Source organism: Lontra canadensis, unplaced genomic scaffold, assembly GCF_010015895.1.
Source record: "Lontra canadensis isolate GAN:19392208 unplaced genomic scaffold, GSC_riverotter_1.0 scaffold84, whole genome shotgun sequence".
In the NCBI taxonomy this organism is placed as follows: domain Eukaryota; kingdom Metazoa; phylum Chordata; class Mammalia; order Carnivora; family Mustelidae; genus Lontra; species Lontra canadensis.
The window spans coordinates 3782738-3805351 of NW_022631078.1; the positions used below are offsets into that span (position 1 = coordinate 3782738).

The following is a 22614-nucleotide window of genomic DNA, read 5'->3' on the forward strand; positions in this document are numbered from 1 at the left end:
CCCCCCTCTCTCTGCCTGCCTCTGCCCACTTGTGATCTCTGTGTGTCAAATAAATAAATAAAATCTTAAAAGAAAAAAAAAGAAGAATTTGTTTTCAGGTCATTAACTCTGGACGGCAGGAATAAGGGCACTGTTTTCCCCTGCTGTATTCTCTTAACTGTTCTAAAACAAGGACACTCTCCTTACCCATCCGGGCCGTGTAACAGAATACCACAGACTGCGCGGCTTAGAAACGACAGTCATGGCGATGGAGACCCAAGTCCATGATCGTGACGGCTGGGTTCTGATGAAGGCTCTCTTCCAGGCTACAGACGGCTGACCTCTCAGTGTCCTCATGCAGTGATGGGGCAAAGGATGATGGCAGGGTCTCTTTATAAGGGCACTAATCCCATTCCTGGGGGCTCCCCACTTAAGACCTACTCACCTCCCACAGGCCCAGCCTCCTAGGACCACCACCTTGGCCATCAAGTCTGCAATGGATTTGGAGGGGAGGGGACACAAACATTCAATCCACAGCAGTCCACACATTATTCAAGCGATATTTTTTAAAGCTTTTACAAAAGAATTCTCAGAGAGGGCCTAGCTGGGTCAGAAAATCTCCCTGCTCTCTCCCGTCCAAGATTAAGGAATCCATCCTCTTACCTCATCATCCGCATGCTGCTCGGAAGTCAGTTTTGGCACCATCTCGCAACGGTCCACAAACGTGCTTGCGATCAGCTCGGCATGGCTCAGGAACACAGGGATGTCATCCTTGGTCAACGGCTCATCCCCCACTAATTTCGCAATTATGAGGTCCAGCAATGTAACTCTGTACAATGTACAAGAGTTTCAGGTGAATATGTAATACAATGCTAGAGATACTGAGAGCGCATTCTAAGAGAATATGCTTACTTTTAAATTTCTCACTTTGTTTATAATGTCTAGCTAAGGGAAATATTTTGTGTGAATAAAATGAATCTTCATCAAATACGTATTTTTTTAAATTGTGGCTTCTTTGATGGGACAGGACGACAGAAACCAGCACCTTTTCTGGATGCATTCCTGTGAGCCCTTCGCTCAACATTTCAGAAATGCTGTCAGATTAGGTTTTGTAACACACACACGATGACAACAGCAGCAAGGTTCAGTGGGCTAATAACGTCGATTCCCGGCTCACTGATGGGCTAACAAACGTTCGACACACACGGTCTCCGAGAGGCAGCTACCATCCCTGGCCGGCATTCTGCACGGCGAACAGGGCTCAAGGAGGCTGACTGACCCACCCAGATCACACGTGCCAAGCTTCCGTGTCGGGATCCAGGCACAAGGTTCCCCCTCTCCCTCCTGGGCCACGGGCCTCAGCTCCTCCCTGTACTAGCCTTCTTGTAAAGGCTGGCTTTGTTTGTTTCGTTATTTTAGTTCATAAAAACATAAATGTGGAGACTAAACCCATGACATTTTACACCAACACTTAAATGATCCCATAAGTATTTCTATTCAGCAAACTCTTTCCTTTTCTGAGAAAAAAAAAAATGTATCCTACACAGGGCAGTCTATCCAGCATACACCAAGCAGGAGGTTTCCCGAAATCACACTGTGACTGGGATTAAATGCATAACTCTCATTTACTTCCAAACCAGAAAGGACGCAGATACTTCGTAAATGGGCAAAATAAACTTAGAGCAGGCTCGGAGCATTTCTTACCAAACAAACAAACAGAACTTGTTTACTGCTGTAAGCTTCGAAGTGGAATAAAACTATACCAAACTCTTCCCGTATTCTTGCTAAATGACAGGAAAGATATCAGTCTGGAAAAATCACAGACCGTACCGGTTTTCAAGACTCCTAAAGGCCTCCGATTTCTTACAGCAACGACTAATTCAAAAGAAAACAAATAATGCCCTCGACTGAGCACAGAAGAACAACAAGTAGTTCAGTATTAGGATATTTTCATTTTCCCTTATTCACACAGAAACTTTACAAATGAATGGGGTCCTCTCGGGCCATAAAACCAGGCTTCCCACCTTTCCCAGGCAGGTAACTTTCCGGAAATGCCAGGGAGGAGGCCAGCTAAGGAACCCAAATGTCTGCTCTAAAAACACTCCTTTTAACCTGGGACACTGTGGCAATGATTGTAGGTATGAGATGTCATGAGCTCTGGTTTCCGGGAATTGAGCACCTTGTGGGCTGTTAGAACAGAAAAGAAGGAGGAAGAAAGGAGGAAGAGATCGTGAAGGAGCTGCATGAGGTCCAAGACAGAAGGGGCAGGCCCAGCGTGGTACCCGCGTGCATCCAGCAGGACTGAGAACACCCTGGAGTCCCAGGGGACATTCTGAGAGATCTGGAAGCTGGAGATGACAGGTCAGCACACACGTGGCCTTCCTTACAAGCTCACCAGGGGCCCTCCACCCCTCAGACCTCCCTCTCCTCTCCACTCTACTCCGTCACTGTGACACAGGACAGCTAAGCAGAAGAGTTGAAAGTGATTTTAAGGTTAAAATAAAAAATAAATGTTCAAAATACAAAAACATAAATCAAGCTTAAATATCACCTGAGAATAAATGAAACTTCATTAAATGATCCTACTTCTACTGTGTTCTCTGTCAACAAAAACTTTTAGTGGCTCCCGTTATTAGGGAGTGGGTCCAAAAAAAGTCCCAAACTCGAGTCCCCATCAAACTCTCCAACTCCCTCTACTTCGAGCCACCATCGAAAACCATCCTTCTCGTCAAATTCAGGAATCACATGTGGGGCACTCACACCTCAAGGAGGAAACTGTTTTCAAAATCACTTACTGGGGCGCCTGGGTGGCTCAGTGGGTTAAGCCGCTGCCTTCGGCTCAGGTCATGATCTCAGGGTCCTGGGATCGAGTCCCGCATCGGGCTCTCTGCTCAGCAGGGAGCCTGCTTCTCTCTCTCTCTCTCTCTCTCTCTGCCTGCCTCTCTGTCTACTTGTGATCTCTGTCAAATCAATAAATAAAATCTTAAAAAAAAAAATCACTTATTATAGTGGTGCATTATATCTGCCACCTCCTCTCCAAGCCAGAAACCACAGGGAACCGTAGGTGTACAGAAATGTCCTGCAGAATCCGGGAAAATGGGACACAATGGGGAATGTCTTACTTCTTCCAGCTGGGGGGGAACCACAGTAAATCCCTCCTTGAAAAGGTGACAGAATACAAGTGCTATGCACTCGCTGATTTATTTATTCCCTCCAAAGTGAAGGATGAAAAAGCAAGAGATCTAGTTAAAAAGGTCAGGGACTAGAGGTCCACAGCCACACATCAGTGTGAAAGTCCTGCGTCCTTAAACCCTGGAATCCTGGTAGCCTCAGGCTACCAGACACACCCCTCAATTCAGGCTTGAGCTTCTAGGATTTTCTCCCTCAACTGCCAGCTGTCATTCCCAATCTTTCTGATCCACTTCTGACTAAACACTTCCACAGTCTGTCCTCAAAATGAGGCTCTGTTTCATTTAAAAAAAAAAAAAATAGCAACATATATACACATGAAGAGTTTTAGGGGAAAATTCTATAGCAAAATTTTTATTTGAAAGTTATGCTTAAATTAATGGAGGCTACAACTTTAATAGCCACACCTGGGCTGTCCTGAAGTGAGTGGGTTTTTATGAGAGGGCTGGAGTGAGGGACAAAGACGGACGGGAGACACGTGAGGGAGTGAGTTTTATGAGCAGGGCATGAATAGTATTCTCTAATTCCAGAAATAAAATGTAATTCAAATTTCAGGACTGATGGCTCCAACAAACCATGGATTTACCTCTGGGCTCCTCCACATGTGCCCGTTTGTTGAATGCTGTGCCCACAAAGGCCAAACCTTTCATTAATTTGAATTAACCAAGATACAGGTACAAAAGTATGGGGCTTTAATAAGTTACAGAGGTAAGAAATCCTTAGGCCGTGGGGAAGAAGATCACCGATTTTGGCGTCCAGCAGACCGCGCTCCAGCGCTCCCCCAGCTACCTCTGAACCCAGGACAAACACCCGACCCACAAGACCGCAGAGCCCGGCGTGGCAGAGGGCAGGAAAGGCACCGACGCCCCAGCGTCTCCAGAGGATGGACCGACCTGGAGGAAAAGCCCAGGTAGCCGAGCAGCAGGACTAGCAGCAGCGGTGGCGACGGGGAGGGGGTGAGGACGAGCCGCAGACGCACAGAGGAGAACCAGCAACTCATCTCCTGAGTGATAACCGCGCGCCAAGCGCTGGGCGCTTCCGTGCAGACCTGTCGGGTACGGCAATCTCACGGGCAGCTATACCGTTCTTACCCTATTCTACAGATAGATCCGAGTTCCACAAGTGCAGGTAACTGACCCCAACCACGAGCCACGGGACCACCTCCGCTGTTCACTACTCTGCTATACAGACTACAAGGCTGAGAGCCACCCAAGCGTTTTCCGGGATCAGCGAGTTCCATCTAGTAATACTGGCGTTCACGGGGAAGGAGGACCAGGAAACCGTATACAGGCAGACTCTGGTTTCTGCTGAGTCAACCACATAAACGGGTTTTGACTCCCTATCCTCAACTTGTCACCGAGTGGTCTGGAGTTGATGAATGGTGACATTCCAAGCACTTTCCCTCTGGAGCCACCCACACTGTCACCGTGATGCCCCAGGGACCACCATTAGGCACTTAGTGAACTCATTACCTGTTTTACTGACTGATCAACAAACGTGTTTCAATCTGGCAGCCCCCAGCCCAAGTGGACGTTCTGACTGAGCAGGTGGGGGCTGCAGCCTGGGCAATCCTCAGGGGATCCTGATGTGTGTTCCCAAAAGTACCACGGTGTCTCCCCAGGGGTCTCGAGGGAAGTTCCCCATCTGAACCACAGGACACAGAGAACGTGCTCGGTTCTCACCAACAAGGCACACAGCCCCATTCTGGATGCACAGGAAAGAAATCATTACATACTCCTGCTGAGGAAAACGCTTATTTTTTCAGTGCTGTTAATCTGTGAATGCCCAACTGTGAACATGGAATTACCCATTACTGCCTCAAAAGGAGTCAACAGGGAACCCATGAGCTCTACTTGACCGCACACTGAGTGCTCCTGCCAGGCCCCCTTTCACCTCATCCCTGCGCCCTCCCCCATGCACACACCCCAGCACACACGCCATCAGCACGGAATGTGTCAGGCCCTCCAGACAACTGCTCAAGTCAGTCACCACAAACAGCTCACACAAGCCCGGACAAGGGCCTAAAAGCATGAGTGTACAGCTGACCCCTAGACACCACAGGGGTTGGGGCCCCAACCCCCACACACACAGTCAAAACTCCAGGTTATCACTTTTGACTCCCCCAAAACTCTACTAATAGCTGGCTGTTGACCAGAAGCCTCACTGATAACACAAGTCGGTTAACGTGTATTTTGTGTGTCGTTATGCATTACATACTGTGTTCTTACAATAAAGTAAGTTAGAAGAAAATGTTATCAAGAAAATCAGAAGGATGAAGGGTGCCTGGGGAGGGGCTCAGCGGGTTAAACACCCGAGTCTTGGTTTCAGCTCAGGTCATGATCGCAGGCATGTGAGATCGAGCCCTGCACTGGGCTCTGTGCTCAGTGTGGAGTCAGCTTGAGGATTCTCTCTCCCTCTCCTTCTGCCTTTCCCCCTGCTCACATCCACTCTTTCTAAAATAAAACTAAATAAATAAACTATTGAAAAACAGAAAACCAGAAGGAAGAGAAAATACACTGACAGGACTGTACTTATTTTAAAAACCTGCCTTGGGGCGCCTGGGTGGCTCAGTGGGTTAAGCCGCTGCCTTCGGCTCAGGTCATGATCCCAGGGTCCTGGGATCGAGCCCCGCATCGGGCTCTCTGCTCAGCGGGGAGCCTGCTTCCTCCTTTCTCTCTGCCTGCCTCTCTGCCTACTTGTGATCTCTGTCTGTCAAATAAACAAATAAAATCTTTAAAAAAAAAAAAAAAACAACCTGCATACACGTGGACCCGCACGTATTCACACCTGTGTTGCTCAACACTCAGCTGTACCTTCACCAGAAGGAGACGCAGTGGCCAGGACGCTCCAGGCAGAGAAAAGGCCATCCTCAAAAGCACAACATCACAGGGAAGGCCTTGAGAACGACAGAAGTTCTGTGTCGCCACCGTAATGTGGTAACTGGGAGCAGGGTCGGGGAGGGAGCGGGGGAGGGACCAGAGACGAAGCTGCAGGGTGGAGGGCCTCACGCCACTCAGGAGACACGAGGCGGAGCCACAGCAAGGTCGCTGCCCAAGAAGCAGCCAGCAGAGGGGGCCTGCAGGGCTCCGAGGGTCCCACCTCTGCAGACAGTGTCCTAGGAGTCAGGGCACTAACCGGAATACACCTGTTCGCGAGTGAGAAAATTCATTCGCTTCCTCACGGTTTCACCTAAACAACTTTTTCCGGAACCCCGACGTGCCAAGGACCGTCTGGGGACAAGGCCACCCTGGAAGAAGAAGGTGGAGCCCGTGCCCTCCCAGGGCTGACAGCCCAACGCCAGGGTCACATGGCAGCATGTGGGTGCACACATGATACGATGCAGGACAAACGACGCGAGGAACGAAAGCACGTCCCACGAGAAAAGCCACGAGGGGCCGTGGCACGTGGGCAGACGCGGCCTGAAGGGGAGCAGTGGCTACGACATCTTCATAAGAAAAACAGAAAATGTTCAATCTGGCATCCCTTGACAGGATTATGGAAAATGTAAAACAGTATTAAAAGTACAACTGACCCCCATACCACTCTCCCAGCGTCCAGGTATCCCTTGCAGCAAAGCAACTTTCCAACTGATAGCACTGCTCTTCACGTCACTTATTTTAGGTCAAAAAACTACAAATGATTCTTTTTCTGCAACAGAAATATGCAGCTTATGGGGGGAGGCACTGGATTTAGAAACACGGCCTTTAAACTGACTTAAAAGCACGAACTTTCCTTTTCATTAAAGCTATTAAAGAAGAAATCTCCCTTAACGAGACTACAAAGGAGTGTAAAAGCTTAAGTGTTGGAAGCCGCGTAGATATAGTAAGAATTTCAAAACCACAGCATTTATAAAAATTCTGACCACAATCAAAAGATTAACATTTTTTTCAAGTTTTTGATCATCAGGTCTGTGACTCCGAACTAAGTTTTATTTTCCCTAAGGCAACCTTTCCATAAGGCTAGGGAACCCAGGAGCTACGGCAGTCACCCAGGGCACCGGGGATCACGTCAGTCCATCCTCTCATCTTCCAGGCCGAGAAACTGAATCCGAACCCGGTGAAGAGCCTGGCTCTGGTCACAGAAGGAACAGCCATCACAAGGAGGCAGGGAGCCACGGTCTCCGTGCTCCCAGGGCAGTGCCCTTCCCGCTACAACACTGGAAGATCATGGATGGGTACCCAGGCTCTGTCTGAAAGAACCATGGGAAAACTACACGTGCGTGGGGTACGTACCAAATCATTACACAGTGGCGTGAACACAGGAGCGCATTTCAAATTAACTGCAATGAAAGGACAAGCACAACATTTTGTTCTGGATGTTTCTGAGTTTGCCTTTACTGAACGATGGCGCCAACCTGGATCGTGCATCCCACGTAAATTACCGCCTGTTGTGGCTAAGCTGTAATGTCAACCAACCAATTTAAAACCATTACTGACACAGAAACATGTATTTAGAGACTTTGTGCCAACTACGAAACCACATAGTTTCTCGGTCATGTGCACAGGATACTGTGTATGGAATGCTAAATACTTAAAACCACACTGGTTTTTGGGGTTACCTTTCTTGATTGCTCATTTTGGCATACATTGCTTTCACCAATTCCGGGCTTTTCAGAAAATGGTCTGTAATAATCAAGAACCTAAGAAGAAAAGGAGGAGAAAGTGTGGTTACTAGAAACATAGTACAATGGACATGGCCTTCTTGACTTGATGGGCATTTTACACATAAAAATACTTCTTTTTATTGAACTTTTCATTTGCTGTAATCTTAAAATGTTTTAAGAGGGTCACGTACCATTTTTCCATTAGCAGCTAGAAGAAAATAAAAACCCTCCAAATAGGTTTCTCCAATTTTACTTTGGAAAAATTTATTGAAATGATTCAAATTCATTCAAATCCAGGTCCTATCTAAGTTTCATTTCAACTGTAAAATGAAATTTAGCTACAAGTTCATGTATAAACAGGAACCATAATCAGTTGTTTTACTCAGAAGGTAAAGTGCTAAAATTAACTGGGGAAGTGGACATGTCACACATCTTATTTAAACATATGCCAACGGGGCGCCTGGGTGGCTCAGTTGGTTAAGCCTCTGCCTACGGCTCAAGTCATGATCCCAGAATCCTGGGATCGAGTCCCACATCGGGCTCCCTGCTCAGCAGGTAGTCTGCTTCTCCCTCTGACCTTGCCCCTCTCGTGCTCTCTCTCTCCCTCTTTCTCTCTCTCTCTCTCAAATAAATAAATAAAAATAAAATCTTTAAACACATGCCAACAACCCAGTAATGCACACTGGCTTTATTACCTCGTCTGTAAGAGCTCTCGAGTTACCAAGAAAACATCCTCATTGTCAAGCAACGCACTCATCTAAACTCAGAGATCAACTTATGGAAACCCCGAGGCAGAGATTATAAGCGTATTTCTTTAAAGTACCACTGTGACAACTAAAAAGACTGAATAGTATTATTAATTAATTCTGAATCATATTGGCCAGAAGGCATATTTGCAGGCTTAAGAACTAAAGAATATACTGTTTATAAGCAAGGCTACAGCAGTAAGAGTGACTGTAAAGCATTAACTTTATTTAGGAACACAGTTTACTTAACCACTTAAAAAAATATAATTGAAATTATGTGTTTTAGTATGATAACCAAATGAACCATACCAACTACCACAACACAGTGTCACTCATATAAAAGCAACATCCAAACGTGTTCTATTTCTTCCACAGTCCTCAAAATAACTGATCAGCACTTAGGTATATGGTATTTCTAGTAATGATGGATATATTCAAAATCCTCAATTTTCTTACCAGTTCAGGTAGGTCATCAGACTGCAGTAATAAAAATTCACACATTTTAAGCCAGGTACACAAAAGTGATCCTAAAACTCATTCATGATTCACCTTTCTGGAGCTCAAGACATTTTCCCAAAAGACCATTTCCTCAAAATTGCAATGTTCCGGGGCACCTGGGTGGCTCAGTCCGTTGAGCATTGTACTCTTGATTTCTGCTCAGGCCACGACCTCAGGGTCCTGGGATGGAGCCCCGCGTCAGGCTCTACACTGGGCATGGAGCCTGCTTAAGATTCTCTCTCTCTCTGCCCCGCCCCCTCCCCCCTGTGCTCACTTGCTCCCTCTCTCTCTCAAAAAAAAAAAAAAAAAACATAAATAACAATAAAAAATAAAAAGTATTTTAAAAAACACAACAAATGTTCCAGAACTGTGCCAGGAGCTAGATCACAATCCATATTCCAAAATGCTAACAGTGGAGAAAAGCCCACACAAAAATAGGGAATTAGACAAAAATGTCTTAGGGGCAACACACACATGCTTTGTGAAACAGAGAAATAACAAAGCTGACCTAGCCAGAGGGTCAGGGCAAGACATTCAAGAGGCTGGAGGAGGTGTTCCAAGAGTCCCTCACTGAAGGGGGACATGGAGAAACAGGATGGCAGTGGGCTCAAGGAACTACAACCAGGGAAAGACAATGAGGGTTTAAAGAGGGACTCAGGATGGAGAGCCTTCATCTCGGAATGCGACTGGCCCCCAGCTGTGGGCCCTCCCCATCCTTCAGCCAAGGTGCTATGACAACACCCTCCTTCACCACGTCAGCCAGTATCCTCTCCCTTTCTTTTTGATCATTTGTGTTGTTCTTTTTAAAGAACCATACTAGACTTAGTTCATTTTTTCTATTGACTTCTGTTCCCTGTGTCACTATTTTCGGACCTGATCTCGTATCAGTTGCTTCTTTCCACTTACTCTGGTTTTTCTGTGCTCTTGTATTCTTTACAAAGAACCTTCATGGAGGTCACTGCTTTCAAACACTGCTTCTTTCCCAGTAGAAACATTCAGAGCTATACATTTCCCTCCAAGACCTGCTTTAGCTTTATCCCCAAAACTCTGTATTTTCATTATCCTTCAGTTTGAAAGACTATCTAATTTGCCCTATAATTTCTTCTTTGACAAACTGATTCTTTAGATGAGCTAATTTCCAAAAGCCTGGAATTTTTCTCAGTACCATCTAATTATGGTTTTCTAATGTAAGGTCACCGGAGTCAGAGACTATATGTTTGTATCTATATGTCTGAAATCCTTTCTGCATACTTACTGAGACTTTTTACAGCCCATATTACGGTTGATCTTGGCGAACATTACACAGGCAGCTGAAAACAAGGATTTTGCAAGTGCTGAGGTAATGCTCTATAATACTGCTCCGTGAAGATGGCTCTGAGATCATCCACGTCTACACTGAAGTTGGTCTGCTCCAGTAGATGGCTGAAAAGTGTTAAAATCTCCAACTACCACTTCCAATTCTAGGCATAATGGACAACAGTTTACCCTCCTGCCTCAAACAACTATAAAAGCAGCCAAAATATATGAAACCATAGTTTTTCAGACAACAAACAACAGACCCAAGTCAGACTACGGAAAATAAAAGTTACTTCGGCGAACTTCCTTTTAAACCAACAAAATACTCTCATACGTGTGTGATAACGTGACTTGAGCAGGGTATTTATAAAACCCTTAAGGCCCAACAGCAGACGGAGACACACTCGGAAGGAGAAGGTGGAACCTGATTCAAAAAGGCTTCCAGGTGCGCGGGGCGGTGAGGGTGAAGGTGATGGGGAAGGGCAGGGGAGAGATGGGTCACAGCCACTCTGCGGTTCGACCGCTGTGACCATCAGCAGCGTCTAGAGCAGAAAGAGAAAGGGACCCACACTTTGACCCTGCTACGGAGAAAAAACACGGGCACATCAAACACCTAAACCTCAAAGCTGAAATGATACAACAGTGGACGAAAACTTCAGTAGAACTAAGATCTTTATAGCCACTACCAAAAATCTACAGGACATAAAAACGACTGACAATTTCATCCACGAAAACATCAAAGATTTTTAGACAGAAAAAAAGCCACACGTAAAGTCAAAAGACAAAAAAGTGAAAAAAATCTGCATTTTATTTCACACAAAAGACTACTGGCCCTAACTTAGAAAATATTCCTACATACAGGTAAGGACACAACTGACATCCAAATGGAAAAATGGGTAAAGAAAACGAGAACACACATAAGAGAAAAATGGGCTCTTCAACATATAAATAAAAATGGTGCTCAAACTCTTAAGGAAGATACAAATAAAACTCTGTAATGATACCATTTTAACCCTTGGAGCCTGGCACATCCTCTCTGACAGCACACTCTGTCAGCAATGACAAGAAACCAGGCCCTCTCTAGTGGCCAACAGGACCGTATACTGGTACCAAAGCTATGAAGGACTACTTGGCAGTGTTTGTTAAAATATAAAAAAGCATATTCCCTTTGACCTAATGATCGCACTTAACGGATTAAGGGAAATCATACCAGCCCACGTGCAATATGATGTAGGTATAAACAAGGCTATTCCCTGCCGAATTCTGTATTTACGGGACACTGGGAACCTAAATGTTCACCAGTAAGGAACCGATTAAATAAACTGCGGTATATTCACACAGCGGAAGAGAAGTTCTTTATATACTTACATGGAAAGTTCTCGAACATGCACTATTTGCTTAAAAAAGTAAGAGGCTCAGGAAGCCTGGACGGCTCAGTTGAGCCTCCAGCTCTTGGATTCAGCTCAGATCATGACCTCAGGATCCCGGGATCGAGCCCCACACAGAGCTCTGTGCTTGGCATGGAGACTGCTTGAGATTCTCTCTCCCTCTCCCTCTGCCCCTCCCCCTGCTCGCACACTCCCTCTAAATAAATAAATAAAATCTTTTAAAAGAGAATATATATATATAAATTTTCAAGAAAAGCAAGAGACGCAACAGTGTGTTGAGAAACAAGCAAGCAGCTCACCTGCTCTGGGGATGGGGCTGGACAGAAGAACTAGGCAGATGGCTGGGAGGGAAACTAAGCTTTCTAAGACTTGAACCACAGGAATATATTATCTATCAAAGAACTAAATACGTGATTGAAGCGTATCCTGGAAGATTCATCTCAAATTTATTTCTGCTTTGTAGACACTGCGCTAGGCAGGAGTGAAAGCGTGGCCGTCTCTGGGCAGGACAGCTCGGTGGAGAACTCAGACACGTTTTGTTGTACCAGAAGCTACTTCTGGGCAGACATATTTAAATTCCTACTAATAAAGCAGCAAATACTATACACTGTCTCCTGTGAGCCAAGCGCCATCTAAGGAACAGCTTAGTACATGAAACACGGTGTGTATTTTTCTTCAAAGCATTCATCCGGCGCGGAATACATTTATGGGGGGGGGCTCATTCTCTGTCTCTCACTAAAATGTAACGTCTGAATTTTGAATCTCCAGTGCCACGAACAGCACCTGGGCACACTTCACTCAATCAGTGTCTTCATGGCTTAGCTTATGTTTCAAGTGAGCATTTCTAAGTTTCTCGAGTTTCCTACAAGCCTAAGCAAAGAAGGAGTGCCGTCTACCTCACGAATTCGAGACAGAGGAGCATCGGATCCTCAGGAAAAGGGCAGGTTTTCCTAGGCACTGGGTTTCCGGTCAAATGCAAAACCATATGCTTTAGAAGTCACCAGAACTGAATACTAGCTCACTCACTTTCACCAAAGATCATTTAAAACCCAAAGCCATTGAAGCCAAGGGCAAGAATGACATCTTCCCGTGATGCTACGTAGAAGGCGGCGGGAGAAGTACGGCCATTCAAGGCTCAGAGCGACGGTAAGAGAAGACAGCGTTGCTGGCCAACACTCCTGGCGCCAAAACAACACTCTAGTGAATTTCTGCACGCCTTTCAGCACGTGGGGCGTGAAGCTCAAAAGCCTGGAAACGTCTCATCTAAATCAGTCCCTTCATTTGAGAAATAAGGACGTACGGAAAGAGAGGCCCACGGAGGTTGAGTGTCCTGGGGAAACCCCCCCATTACCCAAAAGTCAAGACGAGCCCATCTCAGTCCGACTCTGCCTCCCATGGCTCCTCTGAAAATGCTCCCCTTTACAGGGCTCACCCTTTGCTCACGCAGCCCTTCTGGAGAGACATTTCAGGAGAACTTAGGGTCCGGTTCTTTGTGCCATCTTCAGTTCAAAATGACCAAGGATAAAATTCCTCCTTCCTTTTTAAAGATTTTATCTTTAAGTAAACCTCCACACCAATGTGGGGCTTGAACCTATGACCCCGAGGATCAAGAGCGGCACACGCCACTGACAGAGCCCGCCAGCCACCCCCTCCCGTTTTTTCTTCTGCTCCACAAAGAAGAAACGGCCACTGGTGAGTGTAGATCGGGCATTTTTCCTTTAACTATTTGGAGGACAAGAAGGGCTGCCCCTCACATTCAATTTACACAGAAGGCAGAAGAAAGCGCTCTGTGCGGACGCCCATACGAACCACTAGAGCTCTTGGCTACACCTTACGGGCTGACGTTCAGCGGAGAGTACCGATGGCCAACACACACACCGGGCAACGCGCACAAGATGCCGAGGCGAGGGAGATTTTCTCTTGCAACTGGAAAGTGGTAACTGCTCGGCTGTCAGTTATGGGTAAGTCTGTGCTCGCTGCTGAGACTTTTTCTAAATATAATATATTCTCCATCCCAGCACGCTGCCTAAAGTTACAAGCAAAATTCTCAGCTTTCATTCAGAATTCACTGCAGTTACTTTCTCACCAAACATCTGCTCAAGGGAAACCAAAGACAAAGATGCGAGACCCAATCATGGTCAATGTTTTCTAAGTAACAGACTTTAAATTTGTGATTGAATTCTCGTGCAGAACAGCTATGTCTGCAAATTCAGAAATTCTGTGGTAGTCCTGTGTGAGAGAGGTGGGGTTCCACTAATGGGAAACCTAAAATGCCACAAGGACATCTAGAGACCGTAAGACTCAAGTAACACTCCAAACTTTATGGAAATGTAAAATACGACAGATGGCCTTGGGAGAAGGTCACAAATATTCTCTAGCAAAGGCAGAAGCTAGAGTAGAAGGCGCATCAGAGAAATGGATTTCTTTTATGAAAAGAAAAAACTTGGAAAGTTATCCGTTTGCTAAGTCCTGAATTTCACACACACAGAGACACACAGACACAGACAGACACACACACACACACACACACAGAAGTTGAATTCTCTCCCTCTGTGCGCGTGAGGGTCCCAGGCTTGCTTCATCTACTACTTTCTGTTTCTGGTGCCAAAACTGACTCACGCAGGCAGTCAGAGGCAAAACTCTTAGAGTCTAATCTTGAAATTCATCATTTAAATGTGATTGCAGAAAAGCTAACATTCACAAATTGAGTTGTTGATGCCAAAGCACTGACCACATTTTTACATCATTTTCCATACTGGCTACAACCCAAAATGCACGAAGGTCCGTCTTTCCATCTCCTTCTTTCTCTCAGTCTTCCTCACTTATCAGGAGTGTTAAAGCACATGAACAGTTACAGACGGGCTAATTCCCATACGCAGTGCACTGTTCCTACGTCATGCAGAAGGTGCTAAAAGCCATCTCTCTGAGCTTCAAGGAGCATATGTTAAAAAAAAAAATACAAAGATTATGATGTCGGTAAACAGAGGTATTCCTAAAGTCAAGGTTTTAGGGAAATCTTTTTCGAATGAGCCATTTATTATTTTCATTTCCATATAAGCATACAATGTCAAAGCTATACTTATGAATAAAATAGACTTCAGTGACTCTGAAAACCCAGAAAACTCTTTTACAGTTCCCTAATTAAATGAAGACTCTGATTTAAACACTGCTCCAGAAAACGGATGCCACTCTCCTATTCTGATTTCTGGGAAATCAAGCCCATGGCTGCTTCCGTCGGCAATCGAGACAAAACACCCAAAGCCGCCACAGAAACAAATGGTCTCCTGTTTGACGGGTAAATAACCTCTTCAGGGGGTCAAATGTGAGGAACGTAAGGCAGACAATTCTACTAGAAAACAAATGAGTTATAATCTCTGAAGAGGATAGAGCAGGAGCCAGGATCTCCCGGGCACCTTTCCCGGGCTGTGGGATCCACATGAATTCAAACACCCAAACCCAACCCGTGGATTCACCCTGGATTATCTAAGAGCACAAAAACATCCCTCACACATACAAACAAAAGGAGCAAACATTTTTAGAAGGACATTATCCCAATAACTCCAGTGCGCCCACACTTTCCTGTGTCTCTGGTATACCTAAACAAAAAAGACCCGGTTACTGAAACCTTACATTTGTCCCTTTCCAAGAAAAGACACTAAACCCATGAATTTGAACACCATCCAGTTTTGTACTCTTTGTCAGCCATCCCCTAATGTTAGCAGGTGGGAGGGCAAAGAGTGGGTGCTCTCTAATTTTCAGAGATGGGCTCATATTTAACGGTAAAAAGTAAACAGTTTTGTTGGAAGCCTCTGGATGCTGGCATAACTCGTGTGACCCGAGCCTCGCTGCACTCCGCTTCGCTGAGAACGCGTTTCTTACAAACTGAAGGTCGGTGACAACCCTGTGTCCGCAAGTCTGCTGGCACCCGTTTTCCAGCATTTGCTCACTTCGTGTCTCTGGTCACATTCTGGTAGTTCTCACGGTATCTCAAACTTTTTTATTATTATATTTGTCACGAAGATCTGTGATCAGGGATTATCATTCACTGAAAGCTAAGCTGATGATTAAGCATTTTGTAGCAAGAAAGAATTTTTTAAGTTAAGGTACGTACACTGTTTTTTCAAGAGAAAATGCTCTTGCACACTTACTAAATTATGCTATAGTGTGAACATAGCTTTCACGTGCACTGGGAAACCGAAAACTTAATTTGACTCTCCTTACCCCAGCTTTTGCTGCACTGCAGAGGTCTGGAACTGAACGTGCAGTACCTCTGAAGTATGCCCATATCTCAGGATCCTGTTTCTGTTTAGCAAATGCAGATCTCCTCTCCCACGAATCGAAGCGTCACTGCTGTGCGGTTAAAGATGTCAGCTGCTACCACTCCTTCCCGTCTTTTGTCCTGCCTACCTTCCCCTGCTGACCTCTGAGAACTCGAACTTGAGCTCTCCTGAAGTGGACTCCATCTTTTGCCCTTTACCCCAATGCTGCTGGAAAACCGCCCATGAGCTAAGATACTTAAATGGAACAGAATTCAGCTACAGAAAATTTTTCTAAGTAAGCAGACGCTAATGATTCATCCATCGTGTTTACGAAGCATCAGAATCTGGAGGGAGGTAACCTAAGTCAAGCACGGTATCATACTATTTTCATGCACCAACTTGTGTTTGCGTGCACTTGGTAATTCAAATACAAATAAATATTCGGAAAAATAAATAATTTAAAAATTAGGTACAATTTCAATAGAACAATAAAGCTTATGCTGAAATAGACCCAAACTCAGAAAACTGGTCCCTCGCCCTTGAAATACAAGTGGAACTAATGTCAGCTCAAGGCACCACACACGGACACAACCTGTGCCCTGAACACGTTGACCTGTCCGTGAAAACATGCACAGAAGTAGATCCTCAGGAAAACTGGGGACCAAAACAAAGCACAACAACATCTTGGTGATTTTTATCATGATGAAAGGGTCAATTCCACAAGACGTAACAATTATAAATATGAACGTGTACACCTAACCACAGAGCCTGGGAAGAAGAGATGCAAAACCCAACAGATCTGCCTAAAGAAACAGAAAATGGCCCACCTCCAGTCATGAGCGGAACAGGTGGACAGAAGACTACCAAGAAACAGAAGGCCCAACAGGCGTCTACACAGCAACAAAATCTGAACCCGCAATCCTCTCCATGCAGGTGGGACAGGCTCTATGACAGGCCAGGTGCTCGGCCATAAGACATGCCTCAATATATTTAAAAATTAAAAACAGAATTTTATAAAGTGTGTTCTCTGACCACAATGGAACGAAACTAAAACTCAAGAGCAAAAGGAAATTTGGGAAGTACACAAATATGGGAAACTGAACAAGCTTGTAAATAACCAACAGGTCGAAGAAAAAAGTTGTAAAAGAAATCGGATATAACCTGAGACAGATTAAGATAAAAATATATGAGATATAGCTCTTACAAAGAAATTTACAGATGTAGGGGTGCCTGGGTGGCTCGGTGGGTTAAAGCCTCTGCCTTCGGCTCAGGTCATGATCCCAGGGTCCTGGGATCGAGTCTCACATTGGGCTCTCTGCTCAGCAGCGAGCCTGCTTCCTCTCTCTCTCTGACTGCCTCTCTGCCTACTTGTGATCTCTGTCTGTCCAATAAAAAAAAAAAAAAAAAAAAACTTTAAAAAAAGAAATTTATAGATATAAATACCTACATTTAAAAAAACTCTTTCAGTAATAACCAGAACTTTCAGTTTCTTAAGAACTAGAAAAAAGAGCAAACTAAATACAAATGGATAAGAAGGATAAATAAGGATCACAGCAGAAATAGAGAACAGAAAATGAACAGGGAAAGAAAAAAAAATCAATGAATCCAAAAGCTGGTTCTCTGAGATCAAAACCCTGACAAATCTTAAGCTGGAACAACCAAAATACAGACTGAAATTACTAAAATCAGGAACAAAGAGGAAACATTCCTACCAACCTCACATAAATAAAAAGGGATCGTAAGGGAGTACTATGAATAACTATGCCAACACATCAGGCTGCCCGGGCCAAGTGGACAAATTCCGGGAAAGACACAAACTACTGAAACTGACCCGAGAAGAAGTAAACCATCTAAACAGTCCTGTAACAACAAGCAGAGACTGGATGAGTCATCAAAAAACTTCCCACAACGAAAAAAAAGCCCAGGACCAGAGGGCTTCACTGGTGAATTCTACCAAATATTTAAAGAAAAATTAACACCAGTCCTTTGCAAACTTTTCCCCAAAATAACAAAAAACAAACATAAGAGAAAGGAACACCTCTCAACTCACTCTGTGAGGCAAGTGTTAACCTGATACCAAAATCAGGCAAAGGCATCACAAGAAAAAAGAAAACTACAGCCCAACAAGCCTTATCAACATAGAAAGAGAAGTCCCTAACAGAACATGAGGAAGCCAAGCTCACAACACAGAGAGAGGATATACCATAAGCAGGTGGGATCTATCCCAGAAATGAAAAGTTGGTTTAAAATAAAACAAAATCAGGGGCACCTGGGTGGCTCTGTCGGGTAAGTGCCTGACTCTTGATTTCGGCTCAGGTCATGACCTCAAGGTTGTGAGATTAAGCCCCCCCGCTGGGCTCCATACTGAGCTTGGAATCTGCTTGAGATTCTCTCTCCCTCTCCCTCTGCCTCTCCCCCACAACGTGTGTGCAGCTGATCTCAGAAAAAAATTAAAAAATTAAAATAAAACAAAATTAAGCACCATAATAAACTATAGCAGTAAGATAAAGAACAAAAACCTCAACAGATGCAGACAAAGCACTTGATGAAATCTAACAGTTTCCATGATAAAAACATTAAACCAGCTGGGAATAAGTACAGGGACATTCCTCCCCCGGAAGAAGAGTAACTATGGAGAACCATACTTCACACTCGCTGGTGAGAGACGGACAGCCTTCCACCTGAAATCGGAAATGAGACACAGAGGTCTGCCCTCCACGACTACTCAGCATTGTATCAGAGTAGCTGCGTAAGAAAAAGAAAGAAAGGCAACCTGACTAGACAGAAAAAAGTAAAACTATTTATTTTCAGATGACATGATCCTGTATAAACAAAGTCCTAAAAAAATATATCACACAAAAAAAACATCAGAACGGGGGAACCTGGGTGGCTCGACGGTGAAGCCACTGCCTTTGGTTCAGGTCGGGATCCTGGAGTCCCAGGATCGAGTCCTGCATTGGGCTCCCAGCTCCGCGGGGAGTCTGCTTCTCCCCTCTCATGCTCTCTCGCTCTCTCACTCTCTCTCTCAAATAAATAAATAAAATCTTAAAAAAAAAAATCAGAACTAATAAATGAGTTCAGCTCAGGTCACAGGATATAAAATCAATATAAAAAAAAATCAACCAGGGGCACCTGGGTGGCTCAGTGGGTTAAAGCCTCTGCCCTCAGCTCAGGTCATGATCCCAAGGTCCTGAGATCGAGCCCCACATCGGGCTCTCTGCTCAGCAGGGAGCCTGCTTCCCCCTCTCTCTCTGCCTCCCTCTCTGCCTACTTGTGATCTCTGTCAAATAAATAAATAAAACCTTTTTTTAAAAAAATCAACCATATTTCTACATACTTGCTGTTTACAACGCATGAATGGAATTAAAAAAACAATTCCCCTTAAATAGCATCAAAAATAAAGTACTCAGAATGAACAGAACTAAAGCTAGGTACGACTTGCATACGAACATACTACAGAGCTTTACTGAGGAAATGAATAAGGCCTAAGTAAGGGGAAAGATACCCCTCCACATGGACTGGAAAACTTAATCTAGTTAAAACAGCAGTATTTCTCAGAGTCATCTATGGAGCCATGTACTGTCTACCAAAATTCTAGCTGTTCCTCTGAACAAACTGAAAAGCTGATCCTAAAATTAATATGTAACACAAGAGACCCAGAACAGCCCAAAAAAATCCTGAAAAAGAGGAGCAAAGTTGGAAGACCTACAGTTTACAGTCACCGAGACAGTGAGGTACTGGCATGAGAGAAAACGTAAGGCAAACAACAAAATCAAAACATGAAACATCAAAACCCCGAGCAGAGCTTCAGGGACCTGTGGCGCAACAACAGAAGACGAAGGTTTGTGTCACCAGACTACAGAGACTGCTCCGGGGGCCCTGCGGCCTCCCACACATGCACACAGGCCATGCAGACAAAAGCACAACAGCCTGTGATCCTCCCAGAACCCAAGGACAGGCAGCCTGACCTCTGAGGAGGTCTCCTTCCTGCCCCGGGGGCGGCTGCTAGGGACAGTCGGATGAGATGTCCTTCTGATGAGATTCGGAGATGTCTGCCCACCTCCTCAGAATGTAAAACCACTTCAAGTAACGGGGCATCTTCCTACAGTCATCATCCCAGTCTTCCGGTCCCTTGTCAGCATGTGGGACGAGGATGAAGGCTTCTCCTTTTCCCCGTCCACAGAAGTAACAAACTGTCTAAATCTAACAGTGGCTTGTTGTGTTTCTACTGATTACAGTCAGCCTCAGCCTTGGCCTTCTGTGGCCTGACACAGAGGCCGCAAAAGAGAAGCTGAAAAAGGATTCAAACAAATAGTGGCTGGCCTGGATGGCTCAGTGGGTTAAAGCCTCTGCCTTCGGCCCAGGTCATGATCCCAGAGTCCTGGGATCGAGCCCAGCATCGGGGTCTCTGCTCAGCAGGGAGCCTGCTTCCCCCTCTCTCTTTGCCTGCCTCTCTGCCTACTTGTGATCTCTATCTGTCAAATACATAAATAAAATCTTTAAAAACAATAAAAAAATTAAAAACCACTTTCAAACAAATAGTGGCTGGAAACTCCCCAAATCTGGCAACATACACCTACAGATTCAAGAAGTCTAGAGAACCCAGAGAGGATATACCCAAAGAATTCCACACCAAGACATCATAATTAAACTTCTGAAAGGACAAAGAAAAATCTTAAATAAGCAAGGAGAGAGGCATTCAAATCTCTAACTTCAAATTTCTAACTTCTAATTTCAGGCAAAATTTCTAACAAGAAACTTACGGCCATTCAGATTCGGGCTGCTTTTGGTGAGCTTCGATGACATCGATGGCAATGTTCAAATTTTCCTCCAGTTCTTTCATTCTCTCAGAATTCAGGGATGTGAACAAAATCATTGATGAGTAGGCAACAATTTTTTTGTCTGGATGATTTAAGCAAGACCTTCCAAACAAAGAAATGAGAGTGTGAGCCCATTCAGCAATATGGTAAAATATGATTATGACGCATACATAATAATCATCCCATTAACAAATTCAGTGCCTACTGATGTTTTTAAGGATTTAATGAAGTACAACACTTTGAAACAAATATGCTATTTGCTGGAAAAACAGCAACGTAAAACAAGTCACAGCACAAAGCATCCAATATTAAAGATGCAGCTGACATACAACTCAAAAGCAAATACCATCTGATTAAAGAGAAAGATAATATGATTACATTTATAAAAGATTAAAATGTTGACTCTTGTTAGAAAAAAAAAATCAAAGGCAAAACAGGCTAGGTCATTATTGACAGGAATTCCTTCACTAGTTACGAGGGAAAGAATATTCAGAGGAAAGATGGTATCCTGACAAGAGAGAGAGAGAGAATGTGGAGGCAGGAGCGTCAGTGGGAGTCCTGCTCCACTTCCCCTACCAGCTGTGCGACCTCAGCAAGGTCACTGATTTATCGACCGTCAGTAACATTATGGGTCATGCACTATGGCAGGATTTTTTTTTTTTTTTTTCAGTGCAACTTCATAAGACTCTTCTGGAGCAGATATCATCCTTCTATTATAGACAAGGACTGTGGTGACTTTACATGCCCGAGGGCACAAAGCCAGTGTCTTCCAAAGCTGGAATTCAAATTTGGTTATATTTGTCTCAAAGATACACACGGAGTATCTTAGATGCATATATACATGCATAGTATACTATACAGAGTGAAGTCAACCTCTTTCCGTGTGTTTTCTGATACAAAAATGGAATACAATGACCTCCTTGGACTATCTCACCAGGCTTCAGAGAGGATCAAATTTGACACCGTCAGTAAAACCACCCTGTAAGCTGTCTTGACTTCTCCAAGGACCCTACTGAAGGGTCTTCTCCTCTGCTCCTTCTACCTAAGCTTAATTATCACTAATTGTAACGATTTTAGGCCTCCAACTCTAACTATTGGCAGGAATCTGAGGGCCAGTTACAGACTCGGTGAATCATACCTGTTTCTATCTAGTTGATCTGATCTGAACATCACCCTTTCCACACAGCCCAGAACACTCTACCAGCAGGGAAGGCGGCAGAGATTTTAGGCAGCTGCTGTCTGAACAGGTGCAGCATTTGCATCCAGAGAGCAGCTCGGCCATCTATCAGCAGTGTCAGCTTCCCCGCCTGTCCCAAAGCGGACAGCGCCACCTGCCCTGCAGGGCTGCTGACCAGGACAGAGAACGCCCAGCCCGGGGCACATGGACAACAACTCCCACGCTACAGCTTACACTGTTGCCACAACCAAAGACACCCCACTTGCTGGTAACCGAGCCTGGATGAGAAGCCAGGCCTCCCACCTCAGTGCCCCTCCTATTACCTATTCTTCCTCTGCCACCTGCTCACCTTTTATCTCCGTGCTCAACTTCTCACGAACCAACAGAGCTGGTCAAAACAAACAGTAATCCCCAGGAAAAGCACCATGAACCAATCCAGACCAACAGATTGGTTGTCCACGTCTTACAGCTCTCCAGATCTACCAAAACATAAGGCCCTGGGCCACGTATAAAAGAAGTGCTTGGCAGGGACGCCCAGGTGGCACAGTCGGTTAAGCGTCTGACTCTTGACTTTGGCTGAGGTCAGGTCAGGGTCGTGAGTTCAAGCTCCACACTGGGCTCCATGCTGGGCGCGGAGCCTGCTTGAGATTGTCTCTCCC

At 44.9% G+C, this 22614-nt stretch overlaps 1 protein-coding gene across 1 annotated transcript in view; it reads right to left on the bottom strand.

Moving 5' to 3' along the window:
• The window catches only part of ATXN10 (ataxin 10), a 160330-nt gene that overhangs the window by 99627 nt on the left and 38089 nt on the right, over positions 1-22614 (bottom strand). The window contains exons 5-7 of the mRNA XM_032882778.1: positions 20722-20880; positions 7727-7807; positions 643-808 (exon numbers count right to left, since the gene is read on the bottom strand). Of these exons, the coding sequence (XP_032738669.1) occupies positions 643-808; positions 7727-7807; positions 20722-20880 (406 nt within the window). The remainder of the gene's footprint in view (positions 1-642; positions 809-7726; positions 7808-20721; positions 20881-22614) is intronic.